Source organism: Filicampus tigris, chromosome 2, assembly GCF_054856515.1.
Source record: "Filicampus tigris isolate MCC_2025a chromosome 2, RoL_Ftig_1.0, whole genome shotgun sequence".
NCBI lineage: Eukaryota > Metazoa > Chordata > Actinopteri > Syngnathiformes > Syngnathidae > Filicampus > Filicampus tigris.
The window spans coordinates 17,248,631-17,267,887 of NC_141218.1; the positions used below are offsets into that span (position 1 = coordinate 17,248,631).

The 19,257-nt window shown below is 42.9% G+C and overlaps 2 protein-coding genes across 7 annotated transcripts in view; both read right to left on the reverse strand.

Moving 5' to 3' along the window:
* Positions 1 to 576: 576 nt before the first annotated feature.
* higd2a (HIG1 hypoxia inducible domain family, member 2A) lies at positions 577 to 4,234 on the reverse strand. The gene is made up of 2 exons (XM_086021704.1): positions 3,972 to 4,234; positions 577 to 989 (listed from the first exon to the last, which is right to left on the reverse strand). Exons 1-2 carry the CDS (start codon positions 4,162 to 4,164, stop codon positions 823 to 825), a joined length of 360 nt encoding a protein of 119 aa, XP_085877830.1. The 5' UTR covers positions 4,165 to 4,234; the 3' UTR covers positions 577 to 822.
* A 1,139-nt stretch (positions 4,235 to 5,373) lies between these two features.
* Positions 5,374 to 19,257, reverse strand: part of ankhd1 (ankyrin repeat and KH domain containing 1) — a 33,928-nt gene continuing 20,044 nt past the window's right edge. For 5 of the 6 annotated variants that reach the window (XM_086016515.1, XM_086016496.1, XM_086016488.1 and 2 more), the window contains exons 16-39: positions 18,820 to 19,082; positions 18,397 to 18,684; positions 17,786 to 18,299; positions 17,548 to 17,687; positions 17,336 to 17,447; positions 17,019 to 17,164; positions 16,795 to 16,937; positions 15,904 to 16,117; positions 15,567 to 15,742; positions 14,927 to 15,089; positions 14,750 to 14,845; positions 14,521 to 14,637; positions 14,258 to 14,426; positions 13,348 to 13,544; positions 12,899 to 13,251; positions 12,560 to 12,712; positions 12,299 to 12,448; positions 8,924 to 10,451; positions 8,564 to 8,747; positions 7,330 to 7,455; positions 6,946 to 7,197; positions 6,447 to 6,631; positions 6,083 to 6,250; positions 5,374 to 5,984 (exon numbers count right to left, since the gene is read on the reverse strand). In XM_086016515.1, the coding sequence (XP_085872641.1) occupies positions 5,925 to 5,984; positions 6,083 to 6,250; positions 6,447 to 6,631; positions 6,946 to 7,197; positions 7,330 to 7,455; positions 8,564 to 8,747; positions 8,924 to 10,451; positions 12,299 to 12,448; positions 12,560 to 12,712; positions 12,899 to 13,251; positions 13,348 to 13,544; positions 14,258 to 14,426; positions 14,521 to 14,637; positions 14,750 to 14,845; positions 14,927 to 15,089; positions 15,567 to 15,742; positions 15,904 to 16,117; positions 16,795 to 16,937; positions 17,019 to 17,164; positions 17,336 to 17,447; positions 17,548 to 17,687; positions 17,786 to 18,299; positions 18,397 to 18,684; positions 18,820 to 19,082 (5,897 nt within the window). In that variant the 3' untranslated portion in view covers positions 5,374 to 5,924. The remainder of the gene's footprint in view (positions 5,985 to 6,082; positions 6,251 to 6,446; positions 6,632 to 6,945; positions 7,198 to 7,329; positions 7,456 to 8,563; positions 8,748 to 8,923; positions 10,452 to 12,298; positions 12,449 to 12,559; positions 12,713 to 12,898; positions 13,252 to 13,347; positions 13,545 to 14,257; positions 14,427 to 14,520; positions 14,638 to 14,749; positions 14,846 to 14,926; positions 15,090 to 15,566; positions 15,743 to 15,903; positions 16,118 to 16,794; positions 16,938 to 17,018; positions 17,165 to 17,335; positions 17,448 to 17,547; positions 17,688 to 17,785; positions 18,300 to 18,396; positions 18,685 to 18,819; positions 19,083 to 19,257) is intronic. The other variant, XM_086016505.1, reaches the window with a different exon arrangement.

Consider the following 19,257-nt stretch of genomic DNA (forward strand, 5'->3'; position numbering starts at 1 on the left):
GTTTTAGATAATACAGTAGTTTTGGGGTTTTTAAATTTGATTAATTTTAATTAGCTTTAGAGAAATTTTGTTAGCTTTTATATTTTCAAAAATGCTGTTATATATATATATATATATACATACATATATATATATATACATATATATATATATATATATATACATACATATATATATACATACATATATATATATATATACATAGATATATATACATAGATATATATATATATACATACATATATACATATATACACATATATACATATATATACACATATATACATATATATATACATATAGAATATGGAATATATGTCAATTGCAAAATAAAAAAAAAAAGTCAAAATATTGTGCAATAAACTACAATTATCGACTGTTTTGCCTTCCTTCTGCATTCAAAATTATCCTCAAAAGCTTATGTAGGTAATGAATTGGCAAAGTCTAAAACGAAGGGCACTTTAGCTCTAATTATAGTTAGTTTTCTAAAAGTAAAATGTAGTTTCAATCAGTTATTGATTTTGTAAAAGCATTCCCATTTTTATCATCCCATGACAAATGTATTTCAAAAGGCACTTCCATGTTGGATCGTTTTAATAACATTCATTACATCAAAGCAGGAATAATATAGCACAGTATATCCTGTGTAAGCCACATCCGAAATGACCAAAATCTGTTTCCAAACAATAAATAAGGCTGTCCTACTCATTGATATCTGGATAATGTATAGACGGTGTATATACACACTACTTCATTCCATTCCTTCAAACAGTCTTTTTCTATGTGAATGGAAGATTGTACAGTTGCGGTGCCGCCTCTTCCTCACTGTTTGGGTTTGAGTGCAGTGGCAACGACGCCGATGACAATGGCAGCGACGGTGAAGCCTTGGGCAAAGATGCGGACCCGCATCAACAACTGTGACTGCCTGGTTTTGCCCTGGTGGAATGCTCGGAGGCCGTACATCAGCGCTCCCGCTGTCCCCAAACAACCTGGCCAACGCACAGAAAAGTGCCATTAGTTCAGCATGTATTAATTACTCCGGAATTACTAGCGGAGATTAAAATGATGAAGCACATGATTTTGTACGTAAGTGGGAAGGAAATCTGTAACTGAACAGTAGGTGTGCTGGCAGTTGGCTAGTTCTTGTGCGAAACTACTTGATTGGGAGCTGTTTGTTACCTCTACAATGGGGCCAGAGCGATGAATCGGCCGATTTAATCAGACAATATTAGATCTTTTGAAATCGGTCAATTTTTGTCCGAGTTAGATAGATTTTTTTTTTGCACATTATAACATGAGACAAAGAAAATGACATTCAAACATTCCACCACAATCCAAACCCGCTTAAAGTGTTACGGGACCCCAAAAATTATTTTATTCATGACGGTATATATTTTTATATATATTTTAATCAACGATATTAAAGACCTTGATAGACCAAACCGACGTCGGAGGTCGTGAAGCGTCGTGGCATCTGGTTGCGTTGTCTTATTGGTGTAGTGACCACCGTTGTAGTGTCGTAACCCGTCTCTAAGCGTCTGGGGGGCATTTACGCATGTTGAATCGGCGTCGTGAGTCGTGACATTTGGTCACTCTGATTGGCTGTTAGCTAGCAAATCAGCGTACGGAGCACGAACGGGAAGTGACAAATGCGGATAAACAGTGAGCACGCCTTCGCTGCCTTAATCTTCTTACAAGTACAAGAGCGAGGGTTGACAATGAAAGTATTTCACAATACCGTGTCAAGAACGTGAGGGTTTACTTCGCGTGGGAGTTCATCGCGAGCGAAGAATACAGCTGAATGCATTGTTTACGTTTTTATAACCCGCCCCCGGCCAACCGTTTTCCGGTTGGATTTTTCTAATCATGAGAAATAGTGACTACCGCCGCCGATGGTATGGAAGGGTATTACATCTCATGCATGCCCATAAGGTACTTTAATGGTCAGCGTCGCTGTCTGTCGTTGCGGTGTATTTCTCCAGCGTGACGTACCGACAGCCGGCCGGACGCCACAAGGGTAAGCGTCTGTCACTGTTGGTGAACGTCGTTTTGGTGTATCAGGGCCTTAACTCTTAAAATCTGCACATTTTTTTTACAGATTTTTTTTTTTTGGACATTACAACACAAAACAAGCAATGACATTGAAACATTTTCCCCGCCCCGCCAAAAATTAAAAAAATGGTGGATTTTTAATTTGAAAGTTAAACAAATACTAAAGAACAAATTATTGTAAACTGTCAAATCTTCTGCCTGTACCGTAATTCTTTATTGTCGTAAGCGGTTAGCGACCAAATAAGTTATATAAAATAAATTATATATATATATATATATATATATATATATATGACCCCAAAACGGCATGTTTGTTCAACCAATAAAATGACATTGTCAAAGAACGCAAGCCATGTTCAACACTTTCTATTAGTAGTCAAACGTGTAAAAATAACACCCATTCGTGTACTGACAACTAGAATTAATTTGTGAAAAAAATATTAAATTGACCTAACTGGGGAGGAGGTTTCGGCCCGATGCCAATGATATGTGAGCTGTTGAAAAGAAAACTGAATTTGCGCATGGGGATAAATTTAGTATATCTATCTAATGAATGAAGTCAATAACTAGCTGGCTAGTTCACAAATGAATATTCATTTAAAAAATTATCTCTTTCAGCATCATTCACGTTTAGGTATCTAACAAACTAGCTAAACTGACTAACTCGTTACATGGGTTCCTCGGTTTACATTGTTTTGTTTAGGGCACAACCAATTAATCGGGCAATATTAGCCCTTTACAATATAATTATAATCAGCCACAGTTTTGCCGATAAGACGCTGATATAACGCCTTACCTTATCATGAAACAGTAAAAGTTGTTCAATGTTGGAGTTACTCACAATCAGAAATTTAAACAACAATGGCAAATGGTTATGTTCGTGCAGCAGAAAGTTCTGAGCAAGATGTTGCTTTTAACAGCAACATTTTCTGCTCCTCACCATCAGAAGCTAGTGGAGATGTAGAACAGTTCTTAAATCCACTGCATAGGCTCTAAAACAACCACGTGTTGGGTAAGTGTCAGCATTTGTGTTACTGTGAACACATGTTTTGATTGGAAAACAAAAAGAAAAAACAATATCAATATAAAACAAAACAAAAACACAATTGTTTCCCGTTTCAGTTTAATCCTCTGTGGTTTTTATTTTTAATTCATCACTTCATGGCAAAGAAAATAATTATGTGGAAACCATTTGAATTTGATTTAACGCTAGAAGCTGCCATGCATAATATTTTGCCAGTAACTTCACTCTTAATGTTGCTTATACTGTATACTGCATACATTTATGGCTAAATGTAAAGATAAATTCATCAGTCAGTGCTGTTTTGCATGTTTTGGTGCCTTAAAATTCCTCTCTGTTGTAAGGTTGAACAAATGTTAAAGACGAATTATTATAAAACAGTCAACTGTTCTGCTTGTAATTCATATCTTTGTTGCTGTAAGCATTAAGGTAAGAAAAAAATAGTTAACTGATCTGCTGACAAATATTGGACTCTGTATCGGCCTCAAATGTCGACATAAACCCGAATCTGTATCTAAATCAAGCATGCAGGAGTACGACTAACATATTCCGACGCAGCAAGAATTAAGAGTCATGTACATAAAAACACTTTTAAGACAAAAATATAAAACAACCAAATGAAAAACAGCAAGTTCCGCGTTAACTGAGACAAAATGTACCATCATGCCAACCTGACCCCCAGTGGCTAATATGAGCAACATCTAAGAGCAGCATAAATAAACGATATACTTACACTATACAAGGAACCAAGCCGAGTAGTTTTATCGATTATACCAAAGGAGCGAGGTTCAAGATTAACAGTTTAATAGTTGCGATCAATGATATGTAGGATTATAAAAACTAATTAAATTGAAAAAAAAACATTTCGATTGTGCAGTGCAAGGCTTGTGTAACTCACCTATTGGGACAAACGGGTTGTCCTTGGTTTTCCGCAAGAACTTTTCCTTAAATGTCTCATCTTTGACCCTCGGTAAAGGGCTGAAGCCCTCGATGACCGGAGGCTGCGAGAAGTCAAAGGGGATGTTTCCCTTTCGCGTGACGGCTGTTGTCGGCGCTTGGTCGGCTACAGCTGGACTTGCGGACGCCGCCATGCTTGCTTATCCTGTGAGCGGAAACTCGGAAGTTCGACAACCACACTTCCGCTACGGCTTCCGCATCGCGCTTCACAATAAAGTTTTACATGCCGACGGTAGCAACATGTAGCCTACAACAACTAACTACATGTTACTACTGAGCCAAAAATGTGCAGTCGTTGGGAACTGTGTGCTACTAGTACTATTATAGAAAAAAATCTACCAGTTAACATCTAGCGCTTCACTAGTTGTCCTGTTTGTGAGGACAAAGTGACATGACAGTGATAGGCGGATCGCTCGAATTATTATTGATACCAAGTCAGTATCAATACTGGATCGATATTAGCACTAACAGATTAATACAGTAATTTCAGTTTGGCACTTATATGCGTTGCTGCGGTTTCTTCGAACAGGCAACAGCCAACTCCAGCCAAAAAAAACAATAAAAAAAAAAACATTTGCTCCTAGTTCTGCACAGAGTGCTTTTTTTTTTAACTAAAGCGTTAGGTTTGTTTGTGGTGGTCAAGCAGTTTCCAGCGGAATATGCGCAGTGGAATTTATCAGTTTTTTAAAACAACTTTCTGGGTTTATTTGTACATTTTACCGTATTTGAATGGGCGTCTATTATATGCAAAATTCTCACTAATCTGGGCCGGCCCAGTCCATTGTACATGAATATTCAATGTGTAAACAGTTTTATGAAAGCCGTTTGAGCATTTATTCAATAGCCTTGATGAGAGACTACTAGCATGTGAAGAATGCCCACTAGTTGGGCCTAATAGGGTTCCCACTGCAGCACATTAGTTCATTAGTAAGGTTTAATTGCATACTAGTGCGCAAAAAGTGGCACTAGTACAGGTACTGGTATTAAATAAAAATTAATTGTAAGACAGTTGAGCGAATTGCTACAATTTTAATCTTTGAAAGATCGTAAAAACTGAAATGTGGCTGCAGAAGTGTGCACTCCCTCAACTGAGATAAGAATTAACAAGAATTAACCAATCACATTCAAACTTAAGTCAGCATGTACCAGCCACCATTTGAAGTGCCTCTGATCAACCTCAAATAAACTTCAGATATGTTCTAGTAGGCTTTTCCTGACATGCTTTTGTGCTAACACTGATATTTTGAAATGTTCACAATTCCACTTTGTCACATGCCCCAGTTCCAGCTGAAGAAAATGTAGACATTTCACTGTTTACTTGATATCAAAACAGACAAGACAAAAACTTTTCAACCTTTTTATTGAATATTAAGGTAAATATTTCACATTAATACAGGCTACATAAAGTAGAGCCACTATACGACATGAAATTTACTCTCATTTTAACCCTTTTTAGTATGTAAACAATTATACATGTATTTACCACTCTAAAAGGTTCTGATTTCTCTTAAGGTAATCATCATCTAGGTCTGGGCCGAGTTTAAATAGCTACTTCATGTCCAGCCTCTTGCAGCCAAAGAACGGTGAATGCGGCTTTAAGTCAAAATCGCTAAACTATGCAGAACGGTTCCTGTTGAACAGGCCATCAAACATTTTGTTTGAACCATCAGTACGCTCAACTTCTCTCCTGCTTCCAAATAGGCACGTCAAGAACGGCTCAGGAGAACTGCCAATTCTTCAACCTCTGCTCTGCAACTCACACTTCTCTAGTCGTGTTAATATGTTGTACTTTTGTTTGTTCGTCTTAATTGGTCAGAATCATCCGTTGGTAAGCCGTGTTTATCTCGTTTTTTTTTCTTTTCTTTTTTTCTTTTTTGATTGCGGAGGACGCCATCTAGTTGACGTGATTCAGGTGCACGTTGCCAACGTGTGGCGCCCAGGTGCCAGGCCACATCTGAAGGTGCAAAGCAACAAGTCAGCCATACGTCTAACATTAAATGACATGACATGACATGACGGGACGGGACGGGACGGGACGGGACGGGACCTTACCTGCTGTTGTGGGTCTGTGTTGTCTGCATTGTTTGGGACCACTTTGATGATGGGGCTCCACGCGGGGTCGCCGGCATGCAAGCCGTTGTACATGGGTCCGCCGGGCCCTTCCGCCATTGGCGGATGAGGGGGCAGCATGGTTCCTCCATACATTGACATGGGTATTCCCTGATGCAGAACAACAGAAAACATTTTAATGCATAGTATATTTTTATGTGTTCAGTTGCTACTCCGGCGACATACCCCAATTTTTTAAGTAAACGACTGTAAACTACACCGGTATTTTGGGCGACACTAATATCACATAATAATAATATCACAAGCATCTATGACAAAAACATTTATAGTTATTGCTTTGCGTTACCTTTGGGAAGTCCATGTAGGTGTTGGGCATGTGCTGAGGCTGGTGGAAGTTGTTAGCGGGGTTAGCGATGCCCGTGTCATCCTGCTCCATGGGCTGGTGCTGAGAGAAGGCCGACTGCTCCGCCTGCAGCTGAGGATGCATCATGTGGCTACTCATCAAGGGCTGGGACCAACCGGACATGCCCTCTGTAACAACAGGTCACAGCATTAGCAAGAGTTAAAAAAAAAAAAAAAAAAAGACAAATCTGGAGTAAATATTTTCGACAGAAATGCATCCGTTTTTATATTAATGAAGTGAAGACAATATTAAATCAATCAAATTACAGACACTGTAGTTGTGGTTTAAAAAAAAAATTAAAAAAAAAAAAACCTTAAACATTAATAAGTGACTCCCAAACTTTTGAACTGTGGTGATTGTACAATGGTGTTTCCATAGAAAATTTGGAAATTGCTGGTTGACCCCACACTTTTGAACAGTAAATAAAAATGGTTGGTCTAACCTGAAGCACTGCCAACGCCAAATGACCAAATGCCTCCCTGTCCAACCGAGGCCGTGTAACTGGTAGTGAGGAGAGGGGGGTTCACCGAGCCCGTCTGTCTGATCCTCGCCAGTCTTTCCGTGCCGATAGGTGGAGGGACCTTCCGGTCTTGCTGCGAGGAGGCGCCTTGCTTGGGCTGGGGCGGCGGGGCCACGGCCGATGTGGAGAGGCTGGAGGTTGACGCAGTTGATGGTGGTGGAACTGGAGACTCGCCTGATGAAGGGGGGGGGGGGGGGGGGGGGGGGTCGCAATATTGACAAATTGAGAGTGGAATGAACAAGCATTGTGTCATTTACTGAAGTCTTCACTTTTCCTAGCCAAACAAAAACATTTTGTGGCTCCTACCAGCCGTGGATGCACTCCAGGGGTGAGGGGAAAAGTGCTGCCTGCTGAACGAGGGCGTGCCGACTCCCGTGTGACCATGCAAATACACCGGACTGCCAGAGATACTGGTGGCATAGCTGGTCAATGCTGCGGGTACAAACAGTATGCGTTTTGGGAGTTCACATCAACTTCTTGGTCGACATCAGGGATGGGCAACTGGAAGCCCGCATATACTCAAGAGTGGCCCTCAGTTAATTTTTGAAAATAAAAATGGTTACTGTAGCAGAGCAGTTTTAAGTTGTAATAACGTTCACCACCAGATGGCATACATCACGTAAGAGCGCCTGGAAAACCCCAAGACCGTATTTCTGCATCAGAAAAGGAAGCAGGAGGGAGATTTTAATATGTTCACCAATTTGAAGCACAAACCTATCTGCTTCGTGTGCTTAGAGATGCTATCAGCCGTGAAACATTTCAACCTAAGTCGCAACTACAGCACCAATCGCAAAAGCACACAAACAGCTATTTTCCCCCCCTTTTTCACAAGAACCGTTGACAGTTGACAGTTTGTTTGAAGTGCATAAGGAGTTACTAAATTTCTGTCCTCCAAAAACATGGACATACTCAACACTTAATGGTGTTACAAACATTTATGTGGCTTGTGACTGGTAGCACACCTGCGATGCGGGGGGAATCTAACTTTACTGACCTATTTGGCACTGTGTTCACACAGGTGAGTGCATCAGCCTATTGATTTGGGGATTTTGAATGACATGTAGGACAATGATGCAGTAGTACAATATTTTATAGGGATCTGTAATATCCAACCTTTCCAGCTTGCACATGTATCTAACATCCTTTTCATCAAAATGAGAAGTGAATTCACTTGGATGGAATGTTGGCTGATAAATGCTAATTTATCACTTTTCTCCATTGTAAATACTTCACCTGCCACTTGCTACTACACCGCCAGAATGACTGCATAAACAAATGGAGCTCTATTTATGAAAGAGTGCATCTGTATATTGGTTCAATAATAATAAAAAAAAATAGACATGCACATAATTTTGTCCTTATTTAAAATGGCATTTTTGTCAAACATTTGGTTAGGAAGTACACGGACCAATGTGAGGGGCCACCCGGTAGCGGTGACAAAAAAACTTGTTGACCCCTCTATCATTTGAATTGACCATTCCTGGTCTACATGTTGACACAAACAAATGAAAATGGATACACTCAATCAACTCGTTCATACCTATGGGGCTGTTGACCATCCTCTGAGAGGCAGAACGGTAACCTGGAGCTTTGGAGTTGTCTGGGGGAGGCGGCGGGATCATGTTCTCCATCTGGCCCACGTTGACGTAGGCCGGTGGTGCCGAGTACGACGGCTCTGGAGGCGAACGAGCAGGAAGATGTCCCCACACCTGATTGTTTCCCATCTGCAAGATGAACAAAGGACTAAGTACTGGCATGAAGAGTTTCTACCTCTGAAATCACATTTATAGCACAAGGTTGATGCAAAAAGGGTCATGGCTTTTGTATTATCTTGAAAAATGGCCACAAGAACCTCAAAATGGTTCATCAGTCTTGTACAGAAGCAGCTGATTGGCCGTACCTGGTTATTATTGTCAAAGATGCTGCTGAAATTGAAGAGGCCTGCAGGACCAAAGTTGGGTGGCATTTGCTTGCCTGCGTTCGCCACATGCTGAATCTGGGAACCATTCATCATGCCGAGATTAGCAGAGACCTGAAGGGAGCCTTGGGCCTGACTTTGAGCCTGCAGAGGTAAACTTGTAGGCTGGGATGTCTGGTTTTGGGTCTGTTTAACAGGTTCTTGCTGCGGATTGAAGGGCACGAACACAGACTGCGACTGCTGCTGCGTCTGCATCTGTTGCTGCTCGGGAAGTGAATAGTAAGGCCCCGGTGGCTGCATACGATGGGAGACTCTTGGCGCGGGGGCGGAGAAGTGTGGCAACGTGTTGTTAGGGTGTGCAACGTTGTGCGAGAGGACGGGAGGAGGTACTGCGGCGAGGTGGGAGTTGGGCTGGGAGTTAAGGAGCGCCGGGAGAGGCTCTGAGGATGAAATGGAGGAAGATGGGGCAGGCAACTGCTGCCGAGGTTCTTGTTTGGGAGCCAAAGCCACAGAGGCCGCGGTGAAGCCTGCCGAAGCGATGCCGTCGTTGGCGGAAACGGGCTGATTCTCAGCATGTTGAGGGGTTTTTTCTTTTCCGGCCGTCATAACAGCACTGGGCTCCGTTTTAACTTGCTGGAGGGGAGGCTGCGACATGCTTCCCGCCTGCTGCTGAGAGGCATTAACTGGAGCCGTGGAGGAACTGTGGTGTGCCGGAGACCCTGTGCCTCGTACCGCGTTGCCGCTGCTGGTCGCGGTAGCGGCAACGGACACGGAAGTGACGGCGGCCGACTTGGGATCAGGGGCGAAGAGTTGTTTTCTGACCGAGGAGGGGGTGGGGATGCTTGGCTGAGGGTTGTACGGCGTGGGATTAGGGGTGTGAGGCGTGGCCGACGCTGCCGATGAGCTGGGAGTACTGGTGGTGGCGGTGGTGGCGGCGACTGCGGAGCTGGCGGCGTTGCCGTGCTCACTGGGGGTGGAGTTAGGTCTGGCCGGGCCTGCTGCGCTGCCTCCGTTGTGTTTGGGGGAGCTGTTAGCGCTGCCGGGACTCACGGGACGCACAGGGAAGGGTCCCCAGGTGCTGGCGGTGGGAGGGAAAGTGCCACCAAACTGTGCCATGGGCAGCCGAGGGTGTCTGATCTGGTGCATGGTCTGAGCTGCCAGTAGGGCCAGCTGAGGGTGAGCGTAGGCAAGCGGCAGCGATACTGGGAAAGGCTGTCTGACATTCGATGACAGCCCTTTCCCCATCTTTCCTCCAGCCTGAGAAGAGGATGATGAGGATGAAGAGGCCTGGAACGACATGCCCGTGGAGGTAACAAGCGAGCTGAGGGACTTTGGACCCGAATTTGATCCACCGCTCCCCCCTGCGCTGTTGCCATAGGACGACGAGGATGATTTAGAGCCTGGTACTCTAATGTGATTGCGAGGGATCAGATCCTCAAGCTCTTTGGCCGGGTCTTGGATTAGCGCATTGATCAACTGGACTGCATATCGTGTAGACTCCGTGCCCCCTCTGCAACAACAAAGCACACGTCATTAAGATGACCATTAAATTCAAATAAACTGCAGAAATCATTTTAGTCTGGATAAAACCACAAGTACAAAATTGGAATAAATGACTCCGTGTGGACCTGACAATTCTTATCGCTTCTAGCTAGTCATTATTCAGTCCACAAAGAAGTATCATAACTACTGGGGCTTAACGATTTTAAAAAGTAATCTAATTGCCACTTTTTCCCCTCAAAATTAGGATTGCAATTTAATATGCAATTGTTTTTTTCATGGTCCTATTCCCATGTATTTTTTGACAAACAAATGAATATTTATTACTAGGGATGGGACGAGACAAAAATCCCACGAGACGAGATGTCTCACGAGATTGAGTCCGCGAGAACGAGACGAGATTTTTGCTAAATTTTGAATATAAAAAAATACCTAATGTAATTTTTTTCAGTTTTCAAAATGTTTTTTATCGAACAGACTGCAAGAAAATTAATCATCCAGCTCTTAAGTGCAAATGCAAACAGGAGTCACTTTCGTTACATGCTCTCAAATATTGCTGCAATAACAGCTAAAGCTGAGATCTTTCCTCTTACTGAATACTTTGACAAAATCCAACTGTGCTCGTGGGGCAGTAACTCAATTGTATAGAGCGTTTTATGTTTATTTATTGGCTTTATTTATATTTTATATATTTGTTAATATTTATTGATATATTTATTAATAGAGTTATCACTGCCTCTTAGTTGTTTTTATTTATTGTATTGTTTTTAAAAGTGCTTTGTTACAGCTCTAGCTGTTATGAAATGCACTAAAATTGTATTGTATTGTAGAGTTCAACTTGTTTCTCAGTCGATATTCAATAAGAGGAATGTCACTGCGACTGTGTCAAGATTTCTGCAACTCATCGTAGTTCTGGGCTCCTCAGAGCTGCAGATACGGCACCCCCGCTGCTCTAGATCGAGAGCCATCATGTCCAAAGAGTTGTTCTAGCGCACGATTACGTCCATAATTAGTTTGTGTGCGAGCAGCTCGAGCTGTCTTTATTTAGGCGTCAAAAGTGCTGCTGCTGTTGAGCATCGGTGAAAAAAAAGAAACTATACGCTTGACACGTCTAAACAAACATGATACGCGGCCAACTTTGGACCAGCTGCACTAGCGTTGCGTTTATTGCCTGCACGATAAGCACTTGATGTGTGGCTCAAAGCCAGCCTGACGTATCGCCACATCCATGTCACAACAGCGACTCCGTGATTTGGCCTCGGAAGTTCCCATTCGGTGACAGCTCCTTTTAGGACATCTGCTATATTCACCCGGACTCCAAAACACCGTCAAAAGAAAATAGACCTCGTGCTGTGCAGGGACGAGAAACCTCGTGGCGTTCTAATCCCGCGCACGATATCTCGTCCCATCCCTATTTATTACAATAAACAGTGTAATGTTTACTGTACATAAAATGGTTTTGGTATTATAGGCTAGGATTACGCTAAAATAAAGGCAAATGAACCATGAATCAACATGAAAGACAGTTTATCTACTTCAATTATTGTTAACTAAACACTTGCAGTCCTTCATGCATTCACTACGTCACAAAATTCTACCAAACAGTGAAGCGTGGTGTAACCAAATCTGTGGCTTTATCACTTCAACTTTGTAAAAATGTGGACTACACTTAAGCACTGAACTTATCTAGACAATATATAAAAACATTAATTCTATATTTATAAACAAAGCCTACCAATATTGCAAAATGAAGCAATTTTTTCTCTTCAAAATCTCAAGACCGTGATTAGAAAACTGCATTCCACTACATTGGGATGTCGATTTGAATTCGCTTCATGGTTCAGCCCTAATATCTACCTTATGGTGATCATCCTTTCCCCGTTCTTATCCTTTTGTTTGTCTACATCGATGTGGGCTCCTGTCACATCTTGAATGGCCGTAATGTTGCAGCCCCCGCGGCCCATGATACGTGACACAACAGAAGCTGGCACGGAAAGCTTTTTAGATCTGTAAATTTAGCAAAAAGCCAAAGTTAGCAAAATATAGTCAATCGAATGTGTTATTATTGGTAAGATAAAAAAAAAAAATAATAATAATAATAATTTTAAAAGCATTTACCTTCTGACAACCTCCTTCCAACCTTCCTCCCTCTTCTGTCCCCTCTTGGGGCTTGTAAGGCTTAGCTTACTGCTAGGTGAGGTAACGGGAAGCGCCATGGTCTTGAACGGTGAGGGCAGAGAGTTTGAGGTGGAGTCATGCATGTCTGGAGCTCTGTGGAGAAATGAGCAGTTAAAACTACAATTCAGACCAAATGTAAAAACAGCAAAATGCATTTTTGCATTAAAATAGGAAGATTTAAAATCAAAACAGCTACGGTTGCTTTTTAAAAAAAAAAAAAAAAAAAATTCATTTAAATAAACGTAATAGCATCTACACATCCGCTAACCAGTGACTCACTTTTGTGTTGGTTTTGAGATGCAGACTGTGACCTTGTCAATCTTGGCTTCTGTTGGAGGCTGAGGACAGTGTCTTTTTTCTGGGCCAACCAAAATGGTCTGGGCTTGGGCGACCCCTGAGGATGGGGCAGAAGAGGATGATGATGATGAGGAGGATGAGGAGGACGTGGACGAGGTGAGGTCAGGGAGGTAGTTGAGCTCCTGACTCTTTCCGCCACTGCTGCTGCTTTCGCTGGCGCAGTCGGTGCTGTCCAGAGGGTCAGAGTCGCTGTTGCCACCTGTCACGCCCCCGCCTCCACCTCGGGGCTCCCCGTGGATTTTGTTCTTGTCAGCCTTGTGCTGCGCTAGTGCAACCTATCAGAAGTAGAAACAGTGTCAGATGGAATTGACATGAAATACAAGTTCAAGTCTATTGGCTGTATAAAGCTCAAACTACAAAGAGCTACTCACCTGCGGATCCTGTAATATTATAGGCTCATTTGGCGAGTCCTTAGTCTTGTTCTTTTTGTTCTTGCGGTTGGTACTCGGGGTCGTGGCTACACTTGCTCTCTTCTTCCCAAAAGCTGTGGTGAAAGTGGCTGAGGTGGCAGATATTCCAATGGTGGTGGTGGTCGTTGCACTGGGAGGCTCAATAGGGACCTCCGATTCTGAGAAAGGAACAAGTAACAAGAAACTAGTATTTTGACCACTACAATACAATTACTGTACAGTGGACTCCCAGTTATTTGCAGTTCGGCATTCGTAGATTCACCTAATATGAAATAATTTTTTGGAACCTATCCTTCAATTTGTGATTTTTTTTCCGTACCAAATACTGTCTATAGTATACATTATATTTATTGTATAGTAGCGTTTCTTTAACTCATTTACTGCCAGACATTTTCAGACCAGACCCTCTTTCACCCAAACGTTTGAAAATAATTATAAATAAATTCCTGGAATTGAATGGCTGGAATGTGAAAAGACATAAAAAAGTTTTGGGCAGTGAATGAGTTAAATGAGACAACCAATAGCTATTGTTGGCCATTAAAACAATATAATCATAAAATAATAAATAAAAAAAAACACCAAAAAAAAAAGATGTATTTTCTAATCTACCAAACTTACATGCCGGAAGGCAGAATTTATTTTGTGTGTAGTTTGACGTTTCACCCATACTCATTACAGACTCATCACAAAACACAAATGTTAGATTTGGGCAGAGCTGGGCACTTGACCCTTTTTTGCCGGTCCTGCCGCGACCCCCCCACCCTTATTCATAATGGCTAGGCCTTGGCAGGTTCAATTTAAGGCTCTGGAGTATGAACACTTGCAAAATTGGACTCGTTGCACTTGACTTAGCTAAGGTTGTTAAATTCACCTTCAGCAGAATCTTCCTTCAATTCCTGCATATCCGATGAATCCTCCTTGACTTTCTGCCCCTCCTCTTCCTCCTGCTTTCTCTTCTGCTCCTCCTTCTTCTTCTTGCGCTTCTCCTTGCGCTTCTCTCGCTTGGCAGCCAGAGCCTGCTTCTTGCTCTCCTCCCGAGACTGAAGAACACACAGCCATTTAAATGACATAATTGTCATTTACATAATTTGGAAGCTGTCATCTCCCCAAAGCGCAGCCATTGGCGGGCATTACCTTCTCCAGATCTAGCTCCTTGAGGAGAATGCTTGCATTTTTGTTGGCCTCAGCTGCCTGTTGGTCTTTGGCTTTGACGATGGTCTCCATGCACTGGTGGCACTTCTTCAAAAGCTCCTGCAGACAGAGAAGGGGGAAAAAAAGTTAGCCAAAACTTTACTTGAATTGTATTTTTTTTCTTGCAAAACCCATGTAATGGTCTGATATCACAAAATAATTAAATGCCTACCTTGTCAGCAATGGTGGCTATGTACCTCATGCACTCAATATCTGACGGGAATTGGTTGACTTCCTTGACAAGGTATTGCACCACTTTTACATGACCCTACAATAGAGTTAATAAGTCAGACCCTAGATCAGTTACAAAAGGCCCTATATGAAATCACAACTAGTGACCATACGGCACCTTGCGATAAGCAGCCATGAGAGGGGTAATTTTGCGGTTGTCGGCTGCATCCACATCAGCACTTGCATGCACCAAGAGCTGGACCACGTCAAAATGGCCACCGTTTGCTGCCAGCCAGAGGGGCGTATTTCCTTTCTTGTTCCGCACATCAATATGGGCACCTCTGCAAAATTGCATAGGCATTAAGAATCACAGAAATACATTAGAGTACTTTGGAACTGCTTTAAAAGCTACATTCCTAAAACAAATGAGAAAAAAAGAGCTTTAATGCTGAGACTAAATAGCATTCAGGATATCAAACATGATTTGAGGGAAAATTGTTACCGCTGGAAGCTACATAACGCTGAACACCAGGAATAACACCTGCACAACTGTTCGTCATCTGCCATTTCTTTAATATTGGATAATTGTAGCAGACAGGATATTTGACTTAAAATTTAAGAACAAGTCAGTCTACTTTGCCAGTCTACTTTGTAAGCTTTTCCAACATTGAAAATAATCCACACAATGACAGTCAACACTGTTAAATTGTGCAAAATGATATTTCTAAAACTGCTAAATGAGGGAAACGAAAAAATTACAACTCGTGCCCAATGTTAAAGTTGTGATCGTCCCAGCAAATAAAATGAGAAGTACTCACCTATTGATAAGCAGCTCACAAAACTTGTAGTGACCTTTGTCAGCAGCGATGGTGAGAGCAGTGTCCCTGGATGAGGGAACGGGTGGAGCATTTACATCAGCACCTTTGTCCAACAGCACACGACCCACCTCAGCATAGCCTCCTGAGGCGGCCTCCATCAGAGGAGTGAGCCCAGTCTGCATAAAGTGAGCCGATGTTAGTTATCCGAACAAGCAGAAGAATACAATCGCAGTCTCATTTAATCTATCCAAGACGCACGGATGCTGCTCTATTCAAGATACAGTACTGCTATGAAAACCTTTCACCAACAATCTATAAAAGTATTCAGATTCGTCACCTTAGCGCGATGTTCAACGTTGGCCTTGCGATCGAGCAGCAGACTAACAACCTCAGCCCGCCCCTGGAAGCAAGCTAGGGTCAGAGCTGTGTTTCTGTTGGTCTCAATTTGGGCGTTGATGTCTGAGCCCATATCCAGCAACAATTTCACTGCCGGTACATGACCATTCATTGCCGCCAGCATCAGAGGGGAGATTCCGAGTTTGCTGCCGGTCCTGGAGGGAAAGTTATTAAACAAATGTTAAGTGCCTATTGTAAGGTCCAGTGTGATATATTCATATATTTTTTTTCCAAACAACAAAATATTTGAAATATGCGGTAATAATTGTAAAATATTCAACTGCATCATTGTCTCCCATCAATTGGACATTAATCACACATTTATACTAACCTGTGTTCTGTTAACTCATTCACTGTTAACTAGCATTTGCAAAAAATTGGAAACAAAATATAGTAAATTCCTGGGATTGAATGGCTGGACTGTGAAAAGACAAATATGTCCTTGGCATTGAATAAGTTAAGAATAATTGTGGGTTTGTGTGAAGAACGTAAGTGGACTAACAGGTTTTGATCAGCTTAATTAAATATTTCATTAGCAAGGAAAAGCTGTATATCAGTATCGAGAACAATTACATAAAAAGGTAACCATAAAATACATATGACTTATTGGTCATTAACTCATTCACTGCCATTGACAAATTTACTTGTCTTTTCACAGTCCAGCCATTCAATCCAGGAATTTTTTTTTTCTTCTATTTTTTTTCAAACGTTAGGGTGAAAGAGGGTCTGAACATGTCAGGCAGTGAATGAGTTAACATTAAGCGGTGCCAGGATGAGGTCAAAGTGAACCCGTAAATAGAAGACCTTGGTATCCTAGAGTGGCTGCCCTCACCTGGAGTTGATTTCAGCTCCAGCATTGAGGAGTATTTTGATGATGTTAACAAAACCACCAGAGGCCGCAAGGCTCAAAGGAGTGTAGTCGGAAACATTGCGGTGTTCCTTATTTGCACCCCGTAGCAGCAGTAACTCAACAACCTGAAAATCATGAGAAACACGGAAAAAAGTTGAACGTCAGCCAGTCGAAGAAAGTGTGATCAATATACATGATTACAGTACCTCTTGTCGTCCCCCCGAGCAGGCCAAGGAGAGAGGCGTGTCTTTGGTTCTCTCAGACTGGGCCTCAATGTCACCACCTTTGTCGAGTAACACTTCCACAACTCCAACATGGCCGGCGGTGGCAGCCAGAATGAGAGGAGTAAAACCTAAGGAGAACAGAGCCGATATGAACATTTACTGGCTAACAATTGATCAATATATATAACCGGTTCAGTATTGACCATTTAACCATTTAATTTCCACTCCTTTCAATGGGACACACTAACCTCAGTTTGCAAACGCACAAGTTAAATTTGTGAACAGAGGTCCCACTGTACCTTTTTTATCACGGTGCTCAATGTTGGCTCCCCGTGCAATGAGGACAGACACCAGCTCTTCGTGTCCTCCAGCGCAGGCCAATGTCAGCGCGGTGTCATGGTTACTCTCCGTCTGCGGAGAAGACAATTTCCATCATTCATTGTTTGAGCATTCTCACTTACACTTGTAGTGTGTTTGTGTGTGTTTGTATGCAAATGTCAAAGTGCCTTACGTGCGCATCAATGTCGACAGAAGGGTAGAGGGGTAGCACAGATGGTGGCGAGGAGATGTTGGCAGACGTCTGTGTGGGTGGTTGGGACAAGGGAGTGGGTGAGGTGGTTGTGTTCAGCATGGGCACGCGGCTGCTCACAGCTGAAATACCAATATGGAGAAAGTTAGGAGACACATAAGATTTTGAATGTAACATTTGTTTTGAGATATGACTCCACAATGTTGCTTCACGCACTGACCTGCCATGATGTCGTCTAGCGTATCTGTGAGGGTCTGTGCAGGTGTAGCAACCATGAGTCCGTCTGGGGCCTGCTGAGGTATCATTGCAGGACCTAACCCAGACAACTGTTGACCTTGACACTGTTGCTGTTGGCCCAGCATCTGCTGTCCTACCAGCACCCTTTGGAGGTCGGGACTGTTACTTCCTGGGTAGTCCGCAGGGTTGTAGTCCGGCAGAGGCTGGACAGGAACAAAGGCAGCCGGGAGAGGCGGAGGCGGTGGCTGGGATTGGGCCTGTGGCGAAAGGGGCAATGGGGGCTGCTGTGGGGGCTGCGGTTCATCTCTGTAGAGGATTGTGCCCACTTGAGGAAGCTTGGTGTAATCGTCTTCTTCTCCAGCCGCCGCCTCATCTTCTGAGCCTTCTTCTTCTTCTTCTTCCTCCTCTTCTTCTTCTTCTTCTTCCTCCTCCTCCTCCTCCTCTTCCTCTTCCTCCTCATCGTCATCATCATCATCTTCATCATCATCTTCCTCATCCTGATAAGGATATGAAAAAAATGCTTTATGTATCCTCAATCATCCAATAACAATAACAAAATGCACGATTTCAAAAGTGGGAAGAATAGAAATGAACCTCTTCCTCGTCCTCTGCAGGCATATCGTCTTGCTCCCAGTCCTTGTTGGCCTCTTCATCCGTGTCAGAGCTGGAGCGGACAAGGGCAGCAAGCGTGAGAGGAAGGGACCCGGGAACAGACGAGGTACTCCCAGGCCCTGGGCCCGGGCCTTGACTCTGTCCAGCCTCCTGCTCCTCCTTTAAGCCCTTCGCTTCCATGTATTCTTTGGTGAACTGTTGCTGTGTTTTTAGCTGCAACTGGCGTTCCACCTTCTGCAGCTCCTTCAAGATTTTCTTTTTCTTCTGAACCTGAGAACACAACAAACATCTTTGTTGTACCAAATTAACCTGTGATGGCAAGCCATATGTGTAAAACCAAGATCAGAGAGAGAATCTAATAACCCAGGACAAAAACCCTTCACTCAGGAGTGGACGATGGCTTACCTGCTCTTCTCGGCTCTTTTTCAGCTCCTCTATTTTGTCTTTGGTGAGAGGCTCCCCTTGGATGAGTTCTAGCGACTGGAGCTGGGCCTTTTCAATGGCGCTAATGCGTTGGCCTAGCTCATTCAACTTTCCCTCAGTCTCTTCCACAATGCACTCCAGAGGCTGACACAGGTGGAAGGGCGGCAGAGGCTCTGCTTCAGGGCCCCGGCCAACTGAGCTGGCGATGCCGGGCTGAAGTGCTGCCTGTCTCTGCTTGGACGCACCTGAATTGGAACATAAAACATAAATGTTTGTGATTTTGAGTTGATAAGCAATAAGCAGACACTAAAGGCTTTGTTGTCCATCCCCTCGCCTCTGGATTTCAAATTATCCTAATCTAATCATCCTCTGCTCCTCCTATTTATTCATTTAAATACTTTGGAATTCTATGACTTAGTC

What these genes read in the sequence shown, in the direction of transcription:
- higd2a (XM_086021704.1), bottom strand. Translation starts at nt 4,164, where the DNA reads ATGGCGGCGTCCGCAAGTCCAGCTGTAGCCGACCAAGCGCCGACAACA. An exon ending in CAACCCGTTTGTCCCAATAG is followed by an intron (nt 990 to 3,971) that starts GTGAGTTACACA and finishes TGCGTTGGCCAG; the next exon opens with GTTGTTTGGGGACAGCGGGA.